This window comes from Cynara cardunculus (assembly GCF_001531365.2).
Source record: "Cynara cardunculus var. scolymus isolate 2C chromosome LG 3, CcrdV1, whole genome shotgun sequence".
NCBI lineage: Eukaryota > Viridiplantae > Streptophyta > Magnoliopsida > Asterales > Asteraceae > Cynara > Cynara cardunculus.
The window spans coordinates 7,221,050-7,240,853 of record NC_037530.1 but is presented as its reverse complement, the minus strand read 5'-3'; the positions used below and the strand labels follow the sequence as shown (position 1 = coordinate 7,240,853).

Here is a 19,804-nt window from a genome sequence, read left to right as displayed (position 1 = left end):
CCATTCTTTTTAATGCCATTTATTGTATTTTCCTTATTTAGTCTTTTGTATAGGCTATATAATTCTGTACGTAGGCTTGTTCATATATATAAGAAATACAAAGTTATTTAATTTCTCTTCCATTCCTCTGATTATCATGGTTAACATGGTATCAAAGCAGTGTTTATGATCCAAAACCATTTGTGCTCATCATCTAGCAGAACCAGAAGCAATGTCGGAAGAAGATAACAATAACCTAGCCAACCAAATAGCTAATCTTCTCAAAAATGGAGTTCAAATCCAAACCCAGAGCCCAAAACCAAATCCCTCTGATAGCCTAAAAATTAGCCTCAATCTCACAAGCCAAAACTACCCTCTATAGGCTCGGATGATACGAGTCGCCATAGGGGGGAAATCGAAAGCTCTTTTAAACCATCTCACCCAAAACCCACCAGAACCCAGTGATGAACAGTGGGAACAAGATGATTTGATCGTCTTTTCATGGCTGATCCAAAATATCGAGCCGGCACTTGCTAGTAACTTAACGGAGTTCCCGACAGCAAAAACGCTATGGGACGCTCTTACGATTACGTATAGCAGCGGCAAAGACAAACTTCAAACTTTCGATCTCCACGTCAAAGCAAATGAGTTCAAGCAAAATGGCGTACCGTTAGAAGAATTCTGGATCGTGATGCAGGGTATCTGGGGAGAAATTGAACGGCGAGATCCAAACCCGATGAAGTGTTYTACCGACATCGCCACTTACAACAAAGTCAGGTCAGAAAATAAATTGTTTCAATTTCTCAATGCCCTTGATCGAAAGTATGATTCCCTTAAAAGAGAGATCCTCCGGTGGGATCCCTTGCCGTCGGCTGAAGCCGCATATGCTGCTGTCCGGAAAAGAAACAGCACATCAAAGTATTTTCAGGAACATACAACAAGGGGTGGCGTCGGGTCTGAACTCAACCAGTGATCTCGATGGGTTAGGGCTCGTTTCCAGAGGTCGCCGGTCAGACCAGAAATCCAATCCGTCATCATCCCGGATCGATAAAAGCAGATTGAAATGTGAGCACTGTGGCATGACCAAGCATACGAAAGAACAGTGTTTCAAACTCGTGGGGTACCCGGAATGGTGGGCCGACGGACACAAAAAAAGGAAAGATGGCAAGGCTGCTGTCGCCGTGGGCAATCAAGGGACCACCAGTAGCAGCGGTAGCAGCGACGACCACTCAAAACTCGCTGGAAATCAAGAGAGCACCGAAAAAGGAAACCATKGAGGGAGCTGCTGTTTTGCGGAAATTAAAGAAGAAGAACCAGGGGGYATCGCAGGTATAGGGTTTGAGAATTACACCTCAAACCCTTCACTCTCTCAACTTTCGCATTTACAACCCTATAGTTCCAATATGACAGTCATGTCAACAAATTTCTTTAATGTTGGGGAARTTAACATGGCAACAAARAATGAAAAAGATAAAAACTTATGGATATTTGATTGTGGTGCTACCGATACAATGACCTTTGAAATATCTGACATGTGCTCRATGTCAAAACCACAAAAATCAAGAATTCATACTGCAAATGGAGAAGGTCTCCAAGTAGAAGGAGGAGGGACCATTCAAATTTCAYCAAACATGAAATTGAAAAACTGTCTATATGTTCCATCCTTGTCTCATAAATTGCTATCGATCAGTCATGTTACAAAAGAACTAAATTGTGTTGTTCTAATGCATCCAACCTTCTGTATCTTACAGGACATCAGGACAGGGAAGATCATTGGGCGTGGTACTGAGCAGCAAGGACTATACTATGTGGATGAAGTGACTCGACAAGGTACTGTAATGCTAGGTCACGGATCTACAGATAGGGAGGCTTGGTTGTGGCACAGAAGATTGGGACACTCATCCAATGGGTACTTACATCGTTTATTTCCTGAATTATTCCCAACAAATAAAGTCTTGAATTGTGAGACATGTTTTTTGGCTAAGAGTCATAGACACACTTTCAAATCAAATGATACTAAGGTTGATTTTCCTTTTTTATTAATTCATTCGGATGTGTGGGGGCCAGCAAAAGTTGAGGGGGGACAAAATTTCCGTTATTTCGTAGCATTCATTGATGATTGCACCCGCATGACTTGGATTTATCTCTTGAAAAACAAATCCGAAGTTTGTTCAAAATTCACAATTTTTTGTGCCATGGTTAAAACCCAATTCAAAAGCGATATACAWATTCTTAGGTCCGATAATGGGGGGGAATTTGTTAATACTTCCATGAAACARCTTTGTCAAGAAAAGGGAATAATTCATCAAACCTCATGYGCTCACACCCCCGAACAAAACGGGGTATCTGAAAGAAAAAACCGCTTCCTTTTAGAAATAACTCGTGCGCTCATGATCGAATCCYAAGTTCCGAAATCTTTTTGGCCCGAAGCTCTTGTCACAGCAACCTATYTTGTGAACCGTCTCCCAACAAGAGCTCTTGACTTAAAAACCCCAATTCAAGCCYTGTCTAAWTTTCACAAACCTCCATCTACCCTTACCCTTGAACCTCGTGTCTTTGGTTGTTCTGTGTTTGTTCACATACCAAAATCAGAACGTTCCAAACTTGATGCATGTGCTGAGAAATGTGTGTTTGTCGGTTATGGAGTCAATCAACAAGGTTATCGATGTTACAGTCCGAACAAACGTCATATGTACACCACGATGAACTGTGACTTTCTYGAAACCGAATACTTCTACAATACCCAACACACTGGTCAGGGGGAAAAGGAGTATGATGACACATTGAGTTGGTTAAAATGGATGCCATCATCAGTAAAAATTAATCACGGAACCCAAACCACGTCACCATCCACGTCACAATCCACGAGTCCTGAAGACAGTACCACTAACGATGATCCTTCCAACCTGGCGTCAGAGGTAAGTAATTCTCAAACTCAAGAGCATGTTGATTCTCCCATTATCTCTGATTCTTCTACTAACTGTGAAACTCATGAGCATGCTGAAACTCCTGACTTACCTAACCATACGGCAGAACAGGAGTCATCACAGGTTGAACAAGCCGGATATGTTCTACCCCCAAGATCCAACAGAGGAGTTCCTCCAAAAAGATACTCTCCCGAGAAGGAAGCTCGAAGTTCTCGATATCCGATGGCAAACGTGGCAGCCGAAAATTTATCACCAGAAGCCCAGGCCTTTGCCACATCTCTATGTTCTGAAGAAATTCCAACTACAGTTGAACAAGCTCTTRAATCTAAGGACTGGAGAGAGGCAATGAAAATTGAAATGGATGCACTGAATAAAAATGACACATGGGAAAAATGTACCCTTCCTCCTGGAAAAAAACCAGTAGGATGTCGTTGGGTCTTCACTATAAAGTACAAGCCGGATGGAACCATTGAAAGATACAAAGCCCGACTTGTAGCAAAAGGATACACTCAAACTTACGGAATTGACTATTCTGAGACATTTTCTCCCGTGGCCAAAATCGACACAATCAGGGTCCTATTCTCTATAGCTGCAAATAAAGGTTGGCCTCTCCTTCAATTCGACGTAAAAAATGCCTTCTTACATGGAGAACTTAAAGAAGAAGTCTATATGGAAGCCCCTCCCGGATTCATGGAAGATTCTAACCCTGGAGAAGTATGTCGCTTGAAGAAATCCTTATATGGATTAAAACAGTCTCCTCGTGCCTGATTTGGCAGATTTACTTTAGCCATGAAAAAATATGGCTTCAGACAGAGTAACTCAGATCATACTCTGTTCCTTAAACGGAGGAATGGACTTGTAACATGCTTAATTATTTATGTTGATGACATGATAATCACAGGTAATGATGAGGAAGAGATGACAAGGTTAAAGATAAACCTATTCAAAGAATTCGAAATGAAGGATCTGGGAAGACTTAAATATTTCCTTGGGATCGAAGTCCTGAGGTCCAGACAGGGGATTTTTATCTGCCAAAAGAAATACGTCCTTGAMCTGCTGGTAGAAACAGGGATGRTTGATTGCAAACCTGTGGATACTCCTATGATGGTGAACCAAAAGCTCTATATGGAGGAAAAGGCTAAGCTGGCCGACAAGGAAAAATATCAACGGATAGTAGGGAAACTAATCTATCTCTCACATACCCGGCCTGACATTGCTTACGCAGTGGGAGTTGTGAGCCAATTCATGCATCAACCTCAAGTTACCCATATGGAAGCTATGTGGAGAATTATCAGATACCTCAAAGGGACACCTGGTCATGGAGTTCTGTGCAAGACAAATGGGCATCTAGGAACCCAAATATATACCGTTGCGGACTGGGCGGGAGATAAAGGAAATCGGAGATCAACATCTGGTTACTTTACCCTCGTTGGTGGGAATCTTGTTACTTGGAGAAGCAAGAAACAAAAGGTGGTGGCTCTTTCAAGTGCTGAAGCAGAATTTCGAGGAATAGCACGCGGTCTAGCAGAGATACTATGGATACGGAAACTCTTGACAGAAATCGGGTACCCTCCAACCCAATCCAGCAAAAATATGTGCGATAACGAGGCAGTTATTCAAATTTCAGAGAATCCAGTCCAGCATGATCGCACAAAACATATTGAGGTAGACCGACACTTCATCAAAGAAAAACTTGAAAAAGGGATAATTGAACTTCCGTTTGTCCGCTCAGAAGATCAACTCGCAGATATATTAACAAAGGCGGTCAATGGAAAAAAATTTAATCATTGTCTTGGCAAATTGAGTATCGAAAATCCCACTACTCAACTTGAGGGGGAATGTTGAAATATTTGATTAACAATATTGGGATCAGTCTCCATCATTTCCCAAAATAGACCATTGACCTTTGGAATCAAGGAAATCAAGACCGGCACCTTTCAAGCCTTATTTTATGGTCTTTGCTAATTGCCAGYCATTCTTTTTAATGCCATTTATTGTATTTTCCTTATTTAGTCTTTTGTATAGGCTATATAATTATGTACGTAGGCTTGTTCATATATATAAGAAATACAAAGTTATTTAATTTCTCTTCCATTCCTCTAATTATCATGGTTAACAAGACGGACGGAAGTTCAATAGACCCAAACGCAAATTTCGTTGGAGGAAACACTTCCAAACCAAAATTTCAGAAGTTCAAGGGAAAAGGTATCGCTAAACCTTCTCCCTCAAACATGAAAAACCCTCTCCAAGCCCACAAAAAAGCCATTCAAAAGGCAAATGACTACTTGTTGGGTGTGTGGTCGTCCCGGGCACAAAGCACGGGATTGCCGTCTCAAGAGGGATCATCATGGAAGCGGAGGAGCCGGAAGCTCAAACCAAACCAACATGGCAGATTCTGAAACAAGGTTTGTAGGTGCGTTGAAGCGAACTTCGTGACAAACAAAGTGGATTGGTGGCTTGACACCGGTGCCACTAGGCACATATGCAACTCCAAGGATTTATTCTCTTCCTACGTCAAAGTCAACGATGGTGAACCGATGTTTATGGGGAACTCAACAACCGCAAAAGTGCAAGGAAAAGGGAAAGTGATATTGAAGCTAACATCGGGGAAAGAGCTTGAACTCACAAATGTGCTACATGTGCCGGATATGAGCAAGAATCTGATCTCGGGTCCTATGTTGAGCAACAAAGGATTTAAAATTGTATTCGAGTCAGATAAATTTGTAGTCACTAAGGGTGGGGTGTATGTGGGTAAGGGCTACCTGTCTGAGGGGCTCTTTAAGTTGTCCATTGTAAATATCACAAACAATGATGTAAATATGAATAAAATCGCAAGCTCTAGCGCTGCTTCTACTTATATGGTTGACTCCCCAAATTTGTGGCATGTTCGGTTAGGTCATGTCAATTTCCGATCCTTACAAAGGATGATGAATCTTGGCATGTTACCTAAGTGTTCAATGAACAAAATGACTAAGTGTGAGACTTGTGTAGAATCAAAATACTCAAGTCATCCCCACAAATCTGTCGAAAAATCTAACCAAGTGCTTGGTCTAATACATACCGATTTGTGTGATTTTAAGTCAACTCCAACTCGAGGGGGAAAGAACTATTATATCTCATTTATTGATGATTGCAGTAAGTTCTGTTATATTTATTTAATAAATACCAATGACGAGGCTTTAACCATGTTTAAAATTTATAAAGCCGAAGTTGAAAATCAACTTGAAAAGAGAATCAAAATTCTAAGGTCTGACCGAGGAGGAGAGTATGAATCTCATGACTTTGATGAATTTTGTTCCTTACACGGTATTGTACATCAAACGACGGCTCCTTATACCCCCTCAGCAAAATGGGGTAGCCGAGCGGAAAAACATAACTTTGAAGAATATGATCAACTCAATGTTGATCACTTCTGGGGCTCCTCAAAATCTATGGGGTGAAGCCTGTTTGACTGCAAACATGATCTTAAATAAGATTCCGCATAAGAAAAGTAGTCAATCTCCCTACGAACTATGGAAAGGCAAATTGCCTTCCTACAAAAGGATGAAAGTGTGGGGTTGCTTAGCCAAAGTACAAATACCTTTACCTAAAAGGACCAAATTAGGACCAAAGACTGTGGATTGCATCTATCTTCGCCCCGCCAAGAACGGTGCAGCCTATAGATTCTTGGTATTCAGATCCCAAGTAGAGGATATTCACACAAATACCATAATTGAATCTGCGGAAGTAGAATTCTTTGAAGACATATTCCCATATAAGGATAAGGAGAAAAGAATATCCAATCCAAGGAAAAAAGGGAATGAAGACGATGAACCTCATAATGAGTTAGACCAAAGTACTATTCAAATTGATGAAGGTACCTCTCAAGTTCAACATGATGGAGAACCTCAGAGAAGTAAACATGGAAAAGTGGCAAAAGACTTTGGACCAGACTATGTGACCTTTAATATAGAAGAAGAACCTCTAACTTATAAGACAGCTATGGACTATTCTAAAGCTCCTTATTGGAAAGAGGCAATCCAAAGCGAAATAGAATCCATTTTACAAAATAACACTTGGAAATTGGTAGATCTCCCTCTGGGACATAAACCAATTGGCCATAAATGGATTTTTAAGAGAAAGCTTAGACCTGACGGTACTATAGAAAAGTACAAGGCTTGTTTAGTAGCCAAAGGGTATCGTCAAAGAGAATGTCAAGATTTATTTGACACCTATTCGCCGGTGACTAGAATCACTTCCATTAGGACTTTGATTGTAATAGCAGCGATTCACAATATGGAAATTCACCAAATGGATGTGAAAACTGCTTTCCTGAATGACGAATTAGAGGAAGAAATCTACATGCAACAACCCGAAGGGTTTGTTGTTAAAGGTCAAGAACATAAAGTCTGTAAACTGGTTAAGTCCCTATACGGACTTAAACAAGCTCCAAAGCAATGGCACGAGAAGTTTGATAATACACTCTTATCACAAGGTTTCTATATCAATGAATGTGATAAATGTGTATATGTTAACAGTTTAAAAATGCTTATGTCATAATATGTCTATATGTGGATGATATGCTAATAATGGGGACTAATATGGATGTAATTAATCAAACCAAGAAAATGCTTCATTCTTCATTTGATATGAAGGATTTAGGACAAGTTGATGTTATTCTTGGTATCAAAGTTCAAAGAACTTCGGAAGGATACATCCTTACCCAATCTCATTATATAGAGACAGTCCTAAAGAAGTTTGGACACTTTGATGATAAACCGGTCGTTACTCCCTTTGATCCTTCAAGTCAACTTAAGAAGAATCAAGGAGATAGTGTTTCACAATTAGAGAACACTCAAGTTCTTGGGAGCCTAATGTATATCATGAACTGTACACGACCGGATTTAGCATATACTGTGAGTAGATTGAGTCGTTACTCCCACAATCCTGGTAAAGATCATTGGTATGCACTAGTTCGAGTGCTCCGATATCTTAAACATACAATATGTTATGGTTTGCATTACACTAAGTATCCCCCCGTGCTAGAAGGATACTATGATGCCAATTGGATTTCCAATCACTCGGAAGGTAAATCCACAAGTGGTTACGTGTTTACCCTTGGTGGTGCTTCAATATCTTGGAAATCATCTAAACAAACGGTGAATACACGTTCCACGATGGAAGCTGAGTTTGTCGCGTTGGACAAAGCGGCTGAAGAAGCCGAATGGCTCAAAAGCTTTCTAGAAGGTATTCCGTTATGGCCTAGGCCTGTGAAGCCATTAGTATACACTGTGATAGTATGGCTGCTCTGACTAGAGCAAAGAATCATATCTATAATGGCAAATCAAGGCATATAAGGCGACGTCACAATACAATAAAAGACTTGATGAAAAATGGAATAATTTCCATTGATTACATAAAGTCGAAGGAAAATATAGCAGATCCTTTGACAAAGGGCCTAAACAGAGAGCAAGTTATCTTTACATCGAGGGGAATGGGCTTAAAGCCAATACAATGAGTCGATACTTGGCGGAAACCTAACCTAGCAACATTGGAGATCCCATGGTCTAGGTTTAATAGGCAAACTAGTTGAGGAAGACTCAAGAAGAATCAAACACAAGGTATGCTTATTCCTATGATGTCCTCAATTGTGTTTTCCGTTGATGTTTAAGGGTTGAATTCATATTCTTAATAATGCTAATAGCTGATTTCAGTGGAGCGCTACGGAATGTTCTTGATTGGCATTACCTATGTGAGATCGATGTGTGGTCGCATCTATGAGAATAGAGATGGCTACGTTCTCTACAAATCTCATGAAGATAGGATATCATTCACGACCGAAATGAACAAAATTGTAAGAATCGATGTGTGTATAAGTATGATGTATGTGATACATTTTGTCTCGATTTACTATCAAATGTGGTTAGTTCAAGACTTCGTTCACTACCCATAAAGTAGATCCGAATTGTATTCATTACGGAAGGTTCAAGTCCAAAAGACATCTTTCCTGATGTACTTCATATTTAGTTCTTGGAATAGCAAATAAAATTCCTATGTTATCTTATTTTCTATTCAAATGTGGGGTATTTTAGGAGTTTGAATAGAAAATGTGGGGTATTGTTGGATTTTTCCCATTGGAATTGATCCCACATAGGAAGAAAGGGGGAAAAATGAATGGTTTATAAGGGTAAGATCATAAGCCTTATCAAAATCAACTAAAACCTTTGGATTGGGCTTTAGCTTGGGGTCTCGTGACCGTCATGGCTATAGCCGAACCGGACCAACCGACGCACTGTTTCCGAACAGTCGCTTCTGTTCGCGTGGGTGGTTTCTTAACCGCCAAAATAACTACCGGTGGGTGGTTTTTTAACCACTTTTAACCACCAAATAACTACCGAGGATATATATACATGCTATATTCCTTCATTCGAGAACACATTCATATTCCATACATTTTCCCTTTTCAATTGCATCTTCCCTCTCAAGAACACACTTCGATTCGATAGGGTTGAATTGACATGCATCAAATCAACCGGGTAGTTGTATCCTCTAGACGACGTCCGTACCGAGCACGATTGGGGACGAAATTTCATCTTAGAACACTGCAATTCGCAGGCCTCTACCCTATTATTCTTGTTCAATTCTACGTTCAATATCGAATAAGGTACACGATTTATAATTTTCAAGTATTTTGATCATTATTTTGTAGTTGTTTTCGTTATTTTGTGAATTATTGTCGATTAGTCCTAAGAATGTTACTATTAAACATGAATAATTAAAGGATTTTGAAGGGTATAAGTTTCACAAACAGCAAAATATCATATTTTTTTAATACTTTTTGAAACTTAAGACCACTTGAAAATGAATTCAAAACAATCATATATACAAATGTAGGACTTAAATGTATTTCATAAGAGGAAATGGTAATAACTTACAGATGGAGCAGCAAAGAATATGAAAATGCTCAAAAAACACACAAGGGCTAGTCCTTGCAATTTCAAACCTCAAATCATAGTGGCATTTATACTAAATTTGTCTGAACTGCATCTCTACATATAGAGGACGGAACAGGTGGTTCCAGAGTTGCATCATTACCTCTTGAAGAAGAACCTTCTTCCACCATTGGTAGCTGCCTGATCGGGCTTTGATATTCCTTCGTAAACCTGTTAGGACTAGGGCTAGATCGGAAACTTGAGTGTTCTCCTTCTCGAGGCAAAGGTGGTATAGCCTCTGGTTTTTTGTAAAACTTGTCCTCCACAATATCATAAAAGTTTCCAGTGCGGACCTCCTGAGCAAGGGAACACCAACAGCAGCATAGCCATAATGCACAATCGGTAACAGCAGGGTTGCCACAACAGAAATAAGATGGGGGCAAATTGAATCTCTTCCTCATCTGAATCCTCCAAAAGCCACCATAAAGTAAACCAAATACACACAGAAATATCCCTGTAATGCCCAATGCCTCCCTCACGGTCTCATTGTCAATATTGATGGCAGCCAAATTAAAAATCCAAAATGGTGCCAAACAGAAGAGAAGAAACGTTGCGATATGGACATACATGTTTCCAAACCCGAGTCTCTCCATATTCCACCCGAAAACACAAAAACTACAAAATAATGACAGATAGGCTAAAGAGATATCCTCCCAAAAATCAAATATACCTCCACTCCATTTTGGACTACTTTGCCTAGTTTTTGCCTCATCTTTTGATGCAAATGTGAATCGCCTTTCAAATGATTCAACTCTTTTTTGTCTTGGTCCACTACTGCTCTCAGGACTATATTTTTTTAATTGGGCTTCTTCATCAGAAGTGATATCATAGTCCTTCCCGAGGGGGCTAACAACAGTGTAAACACCAGCAATGGCAGGTGCACCAATTGCCACAGAAATAGTTAACGCGACCCCAATTGCCGGCCTCTCTGATCTCTTGTATCCTACATTGAGACCACATAAAGCATACTGTGCAAAACAATTAATGTTAAGCAGCAAAATAACTACCAGCATGTGTGCCCATTCATGAGGTTTATAACTTCCATTTTTGCAATATACTTTTCTCAACTTGGAAATATCTTCTGATCTCCATCTCAAGAGCAGTACAAGGTGATAAAGCCGATGAGGGTGCTGATACAAACACATGAGCGTAAATAGTGCATTGAGGATCTGGTTGTTGACTTCGAACCAAGCATTTCTCTGGGATTTTCTTGGAAGGGCATTGTTCAACATACCAGTCATCACAAGGAAGAGAATTGCTCCAGAGACAGCAACACAAATAATCCAGACCAAGAGAACCATATTCATTGGATTCTTTATCCATTCTTTAGCCATGTTTCGAAGGGACCCCCAATCAATTTTCCTAGAGAAGACCCTACATAAGCTTCCTCGAATGGTATTATCAGTGCAGGAAGGGATGCTGCGCGAGAACACATCCCTCTCCTTGGCAAGCCGCTGGAATTTTATAGATGGGGAGTCTAGCTTACCAAATCCAAAAAAGCTCGACATTTTTTCATTCAGAGTATTATGATTTCCATCAACTTGATTTTGGTTATCCTCGTCACTGAGAAGTCCCTTCTGAGGGGGTTTTATGTGTAGAGGAACAAAGGTTTTGGCTCTATATCCATTAGATTTTTCATCTTCAACTCCGTCTTTATCACTTGATATCATTATGTAGCGATCTCAATATTTTAACCTTTTAAATGCTGAAATACAGTTGATATCCAAGTTTCTTCGGTATAAAGATCAACTGTGGCAGCACCCTGCACATGCAAAGACAGGAAAGAGACACATGATCCTGAATCATTCTACATCCAAGCAAAATTAAGAGATAATTACTACTCAATGAATTGAAAGTTTGAAAGTGGGGACCATCTTGAACTAAATCATAATAGCTACAAGTTCTAAAGACGGACCCAAGAATTTTTGGATAAGGTGGCACCATATAAAACGGTTGCACCTTTCACGAACCTAATTTTTTTTACCTTACCACGGAGGAATAATACGGTGGCACGTGCCACCTAACCACCCCTCTAAGTCCTTCTATGAGTAAATACCTTTATTACATACAAATGTCACATGACTTCCAAAAATTTCATCTCCCAATTTTCATACGTATTCAACTGAAATTAATAGGGAACACCAATCTATTTTGTCTAGCAATTTGCGTTGCCTCATTTGAAACAATAAGTGTATTGCTTTTCGTTCTTTGCACGTGTAAATTTGAATATCTAGGTCTATTCATCAAGTTCCAGACGAAAAAAATGGATAACTGCATTACAGTTTACAACTTACATTAAAAAACACAATCAGACAAATAGTCATATCAATTTGTAGCAAATCTCATAATGAATCCCGAACTCAATAAAAAAATTTGCTTGAACCGAGCTATAAGACACCCATATTTCTTCACCATTCACTTACCATGCCTAAAATTACGAGCTGCTTCAATAGATCGACCAACCAAAAACTAAAGCTCAATACTATAGACAAGTTATACTGTCCTGAAACTAATTCAAATGCTTCAACAATTTCAACTCATCCAAATACCTAAACATACACACAACAAAAATAAGAGCAACAACATCTAGTAAAAACTTAGCTAGTAAATCGTCTTACATGGTGAATTTAACCGAATTCCGTACCTCAAATCAAAATTCTATATCTGTTTAACATGAAAAACTAGCAAAATTCACGACGCATGAACAAATCCTAAAAATCTAAAACTCATAAGAACGATTTTAGGAAGAAAATAAGGTACCTGTAGGAGAAGATTACTTGGAGTTCATGTTTTCACCTTCATCATACCATTGACCGAGTGAAAAAATGATAACTTATACGAAATGATGATCGCAAAGTTGAAAAGAAAACGAAGAACGGGTTTATTGACCATATTATTCTTTGTGTAACCTTCGAGAAGTCCTCCCAATGGCTGCCAACTGACCTGACCTGACCAAGGGGAACAGTTTGTTTGAATATTGTTTCATTTTACAAAGTTGACCCTCTTAGATTGTTGTATTGACATGTATAACCTCAAAATTGACATAATTGACACAAAGACCCCTTTATATTCTTATAACAATAACTTATGTACAATTAGCCCCTTCAGCTTTAATGATATGCTACTTCTAACATTTTCTTGAGAGGCATAATTTGCAAGTTCCAATATACATACACATACAAACTTATATTTAAGATTATATATAGATACATAATCCCAATAAGTCAGTACAAATTTAAGAATTAGTTTGCATGTGTTGTTTCACGTATGAAACAATACGTGTGAAAATACAATATTTATATATTGTTGTTTCATATGTGAAATGCTCAGAACTATTTTGTATGTGGAAAAAATGGTTCTGAATGTTCCACATATGAAACAATATTATATAAACACTATATTTTCACACGTGTTATTTCATATATAAAGAACACATGTAAATCGGTTTGTAAATTTGGCAGAATCATATTTCAAACTTGTCATCACTATACTGATATTTTGCTCATTCAGTTGTCGTTTTTTGCTTTAACAACCACAAGGGTGTTGCCTGATTGGTTTGAGTTTGGCTCCAAAGGTCAAAAGTACTTGGAGGTCCTAGGTTCAAATTCAAGGAGGAATAAAAATCCCCTTGTGGCCACGGAGATTCAAATGCGGTGACTCCGGGCTATCTGCAAAGCAGGTGGTCGTCCTGGGATTAGTCGGCTCGCATAGCAAGTTGAATATTCAGGTTAATAAAAAAAACATCTTGATTATAGAATTCATATATGATATCAAAATTGTGTCATGAATGCATCAATTATATACTAGAAGCGTACTCACACAATGCAACGAGATATATCTCGATTTTAATGTTTCATTTTATTTAATTTTCTCTATCGATATAATATGATTTTACGTGGTTTTAGAAAACAATAATATTTTTTATTTTGAACGAAATATAAATTTGAAAAAAAATGTATCGATATTAATATTAAATTAACTATTTAAAAGTTCTCATTTTCTGTGTAATTTCTTTAATTCAATTTTTTATTATAATTTAATTTATATTTAATAATAAAGTAATTTATTTTTGTTTAATAATATTAAGTATTCTGTTAAAATTCAATGATTATCCTAATTACATTTTAATTTTTATATTTAAAAATGATATGTTTATTCTGTATTTGATTATGTTTATCTGCAGTTAGTTACATGAATTAAAAAATAAAGCTTTAATAAGTTGTACTTACGTACAATCTACTTGCAATCTTGAGTTTTAAGTAATATGCATTAATAAACAGTACTTTACGCATAAAAAGTGGTTTTTAAGAGTTTTTGTCAAATGCTTTGTAATATAATATAGATATGCTATAAAGATTGCCTATAGAATTGAGATATAATTAATGGATCTTTAAATTGACATCACAAATTCAAGGGAACATAAGCACAATATTAACAAGCCTATGATGAGGCCCCATACCAGTCAATGAAAATGCAACAATGAATTAACAAATCATGTGGACATATATGTGTTTGGAACAATGGGATTCAAGTTCAAGTTAGATCATCCTCCTCCATCTCCTTGGCCTTCAGCATGTCCTTCACTCTTAACAAAAGGGTGGTCTTCCATGCATCCTGTGTTCACATTAAAATATACAAACCAATTTACAAATTAATCACTTTCGTGTAACCAAATCAAACGGACCCAGTAATGCCCAGTTTCGAAGTAGGATGTATGCAGATCTTGCCTCTTTCCCAAAGGGTAGAGTGACTGTTTATGTGAAGATCACTGTTATCAAAAGAAACAAGTGGGCAAGCTAAAAATGAATGTTTGCACACAAACAACTTGTATGGTAAACCAAAATGGATGTATGCAAACATGTCCTCTATCCCCAAAGAGGAGAGTCCGTAAAGTGTTCAGCCTAAACGATATTTGTCTACCCAAATTTATCGTACTTGGAACAATAAGTTAAGAATAATTAGCGACATTGGTTGATGTAAGAACCACGTATCATTTTCTCTTTTCATTTCCTAAACCTAAAATTGTGTGTGTGATTATCGATCCAACACATAATACGGGCCACAACATAAACCACGACGTTTTTTTTTAAATTCAAAGATGAAACTCGTAACTTCATAATAGAATGATTACAGAAAATCGTACCAGCTTAGTTATGCTATCAAACTCCTTGATTGCATCAGTAAACTTTTCAACATCTTCTTCATCAATTGAAGCAGCCAAATCCTGCCAGGATAACAAAAATCCCTGTCATTATGCAACAGTCCAAGACTCCAAAGTGCTAGAGGTAAATATATCAGGCTTCCAATTTTGTCCAAGAAACAATGCTTTAATTAAGCATTGTTGTCATGAAGAACGATTAATGGAACCAGGAATGGGGTCTACTTGACATGAAAAGAATAATCAAACAAAAGCAAGGATATGAAAAACAACACCACAAGAAATCTTCAATTGAAATGGTCTGAAAAGGTCATATATAAATTAGCTCATGTGGGGGCATTTGGTATACATTACAGCAAAACCCCCAACATACACCCATATGTCTGCATGAACAAGTTACTGATTCACCTACATTAACATAACCATCAAACATAAGCAATCAACCAAAGGGTTGTTGGCTACTTACTAGAGGTTAGGGGTTCAAGTCTCACCAAAAGTGAGAAGTGTGTGTGTGAGTATTTGATGTGTATAAATATTACAAATTTAAGAAAGCAATCAAAATTGAGATCATACGAGAACCTCATGGTAGTGACTTCATCAAGAAAAATAAAACCATGCAAAAAAGGAATTTGATACGAATTATTGCCAATGTTTTAACGATGCAACATACCGCCAGCAACCTGTATTCACGTGATCCTGCAAAAGTTGGGTCCAGGTCCTATGGGAGCAAAAACACATTCAGGTGATATTTCCAAACATGAAGGTAAAAAAATAAACTAAAAACTGCTCATCAGGATCCACTGCTTGACCTGATATTTGTCCAATGCGTTTGTAATTGCAACAACATCACCTTTACAGAGTTGGCAAATGCCAGCATTGAGTAGATGCCCTTTAACTCCATACTTAAGCAGATTATTGTTGATTGAGTGTCTTGCTATCTCTTCAAAGATCTCAATTGCTTTCTGATACCTGACAGACATTTTTTAGATGGTGGTGTCAGTATAACATAAGAGCATCCGCAATAGTCAAGTCTTTAAAAGACTTGATCTATTTGCCACATCAGATTTCCACTAAACAAAAACCATCTTCAAATACTTACTCCAGTGGTCAAGTCTTTCAAAAGCTTTTTTTTTGTATTTTTTATACACAATTACACATACATAAATCTTCAAAAACTTGACATCTCCCAAGCTTTTGGATGTCAAGCCATTCTTCAAGTTATTGCTCCAATGGTTAATCTTTTCATTAAGTGGTTCTCAACCTTTTCATCAAGTCTTTATTTTTACCATTGGAGATGCTCCAATATGGGCATTGAATATGTGGAGATAAGACCATATGGGCTTGAGATTGTAATATCTAAGATAGTTAAAGCATGCGTACTGTTGTAGTTCAGCAGCAAATTGTGCAATTTTCAGCCTGCACTGATTTGCAGAACTGCTCACTTCTTCACCTTGAAAGAGATCAGACGCTTTATCATAGTAAACCATAGCTTGCTCCAAGTTTTGTTCTTGTTCATATAACTCAGCGATTTCCTGCACAAGAAGGAAATCACAGCCCACTCAACTTATCATTTGCATACATCATCAGTCTATGCAATGATCTGGGTGCAACCCATAACAGCACCACCTGTATAAGACTCTAAATCGTTATACCTAGTTGTTAAGATTCACTTTGGTAGTCCTAAAAGCGCACAAAAATTCATCACTGCATTATCTAATGTTTACTCTTTAATTTTGAGCTCCGGAAATATCATAACGGGTTTTCTTCCAATTTCCCACCTCGAAGAAACTTCCTGAATAAGCCCAGAACTTTAGAATCTATTGCCTTTATGGGAAATTTACATGTAAAAGGTTCATATACATTAAAACCTCAGTTAAATATCTCTGTTCTCATTTCTAGTTTCATGACATTGGCATCAAAAAACTTTTTACTTCTATGAGTATATGGTGCAACCTCAAGCAACAATGTTGTCTTATCATTCGAGGTTTTTAATTTATTCCACTTCATGTTAGTTGAATTCAATGGAGAGCTAAGATAAAATTTCATTATTTGATACAGTATAGCAGCTCATATTCTAATGAAAGATGAAGTGAACAAGCCTATGGTTAAAACTTGACAAAGGAACAAGAACTAAATTATGAAAGAAAATCAATCTATCAACCACCACATTAAGACTTCTGTCTCAGAGACAAAGAGATCCAAGAGTTGTACCTTGCAGTACTTTGCGGACATGCCGAGTCTCCCAATTTCCATGAATAGATTTAATGCTTGCTCTAGGCAAGATATGCACTCTGCAATATACCCGAAAATATGAAGACAAGCTTCTTTTAATTGTAAATGCATGTAGTCATATGAAAGCATTCAAGTAGATACCAACTCCTATCATATGGTAACCACAAGGGTGGTGCCTGATTGGTTTGAGCTTGGCTCCAAAGGTCAAAAGTGTCGGGAGGTCCCAGGTACAAATCCAAGGAGGAACAAAAATCCCCTTGTGGCCACGGAGATTCAAATGCGGTGACTCCGGGCTACCTGCTTTGCAGGTGGTTGCCCTGGGATTAGTCGGCTCGCAAAGCGGGTTGGATATCCAGGTTAATAAAAAAAAAACTCCTATCGTATGGCTTAACCATAGTTGCAGTGTTCCCCTCCTCTACTGCACAACTATCAGCAACATTAAAAAGTAAGTAAGTAGGGAATGTTGATTGCTACCACTTGGGAGCTCTTTTTCTTTCTTTTTCCCATCAGGTAAATTGTTGTCGAGCAAAAGGTGAAGAGTCATACTTACCTAACGTATATCAAGATCACTTACGCTAAGAAGGAAAAAAGAAGAAAAGACCATGCACATGTTCTTGCAATTTTTTACAAATTTTACAAGCTATCAAAAAAAGCCATGCAGTATGTCATTAGGCATGCATGCATGTTAAGTCTCCCCCTAGAGTAACTTTAACTTTTCACATGGAACGTGGGCCAACTATCAAACCCATATAAGTTGAAAAAAAGTTCTAAAATTTGCCAAACATGTAACAAGATTTTCTAACCATTCATTTTCCTGTTCTGTTATACTCAGTAACTAGGTAAGGTACTGCAAGGGAATCAAATGATTGTAGGTGCTATAAATACAGATGCCAAATCATACTACATTTGGCTACAATTCCGCTATAGCCCAACAAGTTACATTAGAGCAACATGCAAGCTGGGACATTGTTAATTCCCACCATCTTTTCATGAGCATAAGAAGAACCTATATGACAGTTGTAAAGATGGGCACCTGTAGTGTTTGTTTTCTTATAGCAATGGCCTGCATCAGCAAAAGCATTAGCAGCTTCATGTTTGCTATCCAACTGTAAACAAGAAGGAATTATCAATATAGGATTCTAGTAAATGAATGAGATTGGCGATCACTGTGCTCAAGCACTTACCTTCAAATAGCAATCAGCCAATTTCATGTATACTGCCCCAGCTTGATCCCCTGGGAAACGTGTGTTACATTAACGAAAAAATATTGCTCTTTAACAAACCCTCAAGTTTGTATGTCCACGTGCCATCCAATTATCAAGCAAACACAAGTTTGAGGTCTAAAATTTGACACCCACATGACGTACTCTCGCCAAATAGTCTACACATAACCGAAATTCAATGGAATTTGTCGCAAATTTGACAAAATCATCAACGTATTCGCAGTAGTCATTATAAATTCTGATGCGGTCCAAAAATTTCTCTGAAAGCTTAAAACCTATATCAATTTTGAAGCTGAATAGAAACACATTTGACATTGAGAACTAAAACGGAGCAGTTTCGGTGGAACGAAGAGACCAAATGAACATTAGATTGAAGAAAACAGACCTTGTAAACTTCTCAAGGAAATGAGATAATTTAATCAAACAGTAACACTTCAATGCCCTTGTTCCATAAACAATTTTCCACAAGATTTTTGAAATTACAACTCACAAAACAAAAGCATTGTAACATGGAAAACGACCATCAAGGATGCCAATGCATCACATTGAAAAACCTCAATCTCTCAACGAAAATGTCAACATCAGATCAATAAAAAATTAGATCCCACAAACCCTAATGAACATAAATAATTCAGATATATTCTAATATACAACAACATAATATTTCCAAAACACAATCAAAGTCGTTCCAATTAGATTGTTTGTAGGTGAGGTCATTGATCACATACAAGATTTTCCGATTTTATAAAAATTGGCAGCTTTTTCATATAAATCGGCGGCATCTTCATGCTTGGAACCAAAGATTTTCCAGCCATTAAGCTTCTTCTCTGCTTGCTTCTCGAATTCTTCACCTTTCGCTATTTGATCAGACATCCTCTTCGTCTCTCTATTCCCAGGAAGAGACAGGGGAGGGGTGGGAATAGGAAAGCGTAAAATGAGGGTGTAAAATGGTAGTTTTGATATTACTAAACTAGTCCTTCTAATAAATTTACCCTTTTTCCCTTCAACAATTTAGACTTGACAAAAGTAGCCATCACAAAATTGTTGGAAACTTGAGGATTTCAAATCTGTCTTTTAAGGGTGTGTTTGGTACGTGGAACATGGTGGAACAGGACAGAACAGAACACAATTGTCCTATGTTTGGTATGGCTTTATCTGGGACTAACTAGAACTAACTAGAACAAAAGTGGAACACGGGAGTCCTACCTCTACCCYTGGAACTAACTAGAACAAGGAATTTCTTACCACTTTACCCTCAATCCCTTCCACCGTCTCCTTCATCCCCTTCCACCGTCTCCTTCATCTTCATCCCCT

The 19,804-nt window shown here is 37.9% G+C and overlaps 2 protein-coding genes across 2 annotated transcripts; both read right to left on the bottom strand.

Annotated features, from left to right (window-relative positions):
- Positions 1-9,740: 9,740 nt before the first annotated feature.
- LOC112508548 lies at positions 9,741-12,747 on the bottom strand. Its single transcript, XM_025113215.1, has 2 exons — positions 12,638-12,747; positions 9,741-11,639 (listed from the first exon to the last, which is right to left on the bottom strand). Exon 2 carries the CDS (start codon positions 11,545-11,547, stop codon positions 9,907-9,909), a length of 1,641 nt encoding a protein of 546 aa, XP_024968983.1. The 5' UTR covers positions 11,548-11,639; positions 12,638-12,747; the 3' UTR covers positions 9,741-9,906.
- A 1,509-nt stretch (positions 12,748-14,256) lies between these two features.
- On the bottom strand, positions 14,257-19,373 carry LOC112510040 (alpha-soluble NSF attachment protein-like). The gene is made up of 9 exons (XM_025115299.1): positions 19,219-19,373; positions 18,452-18,501; positions 18,301-18,373; positions 17,247-17,326; positions 16,416-16,567; positions 15,845-16,004; positions 15,706-15,753; positions 15,021-15,101; positions 14,257-14,491 (listed from the first exon to the last, which is right to left on the bottom strand). The coding sequence occupies exons 1-9, from the start codon at positions 19,361-19,363 to the stop codon at positions 14,411-14,413; spliced, it is 870 nt and encodes a 289-aa protein (XP_024971067.1). The 5' UTR covers positions 19,364-19,373; the 3' UTR covers positions 14,257-14,410.
- Between the last annotated feature and the right edge of the window lie 431 nt (positions 19,374-19,804).

What these genes read in the sequence shown, in the direction of transcription:
- LOC112508548 (XM_025113215.1), bottom strand. Translation starts at nt 11,547, where the DNA reads ATGATATCAAGTGATAAAGACGGAGTTGAAGATGAAAAATCTAATGGA.
- LOC112510040 (XM_025115299.1), bottom strand. Translation starts at nt 19,363, where the DNA reads ATGTCTGATCAAATAGCGAAAGGTGAAGAATTCGAGAAGCAAGCAGAG. An exon ending in TTATAAAATCGGAAAATCTT is followed by an intron (nt 18,502 to 19,218) that starts GTATGTGATCAA and finishes CACGTTTCCCAG; the next exon opens with GGGATCAAGCTGGGGCAGTA. An exon ending in TTGATAGCATAACTAAGCTG is followed by an intron (nt 14,492 to 15,020) that starts GTACGATTTTCT and finishes ATGTGAACACAG; the next exon opens with GATGCATGGAAGACCACCCT.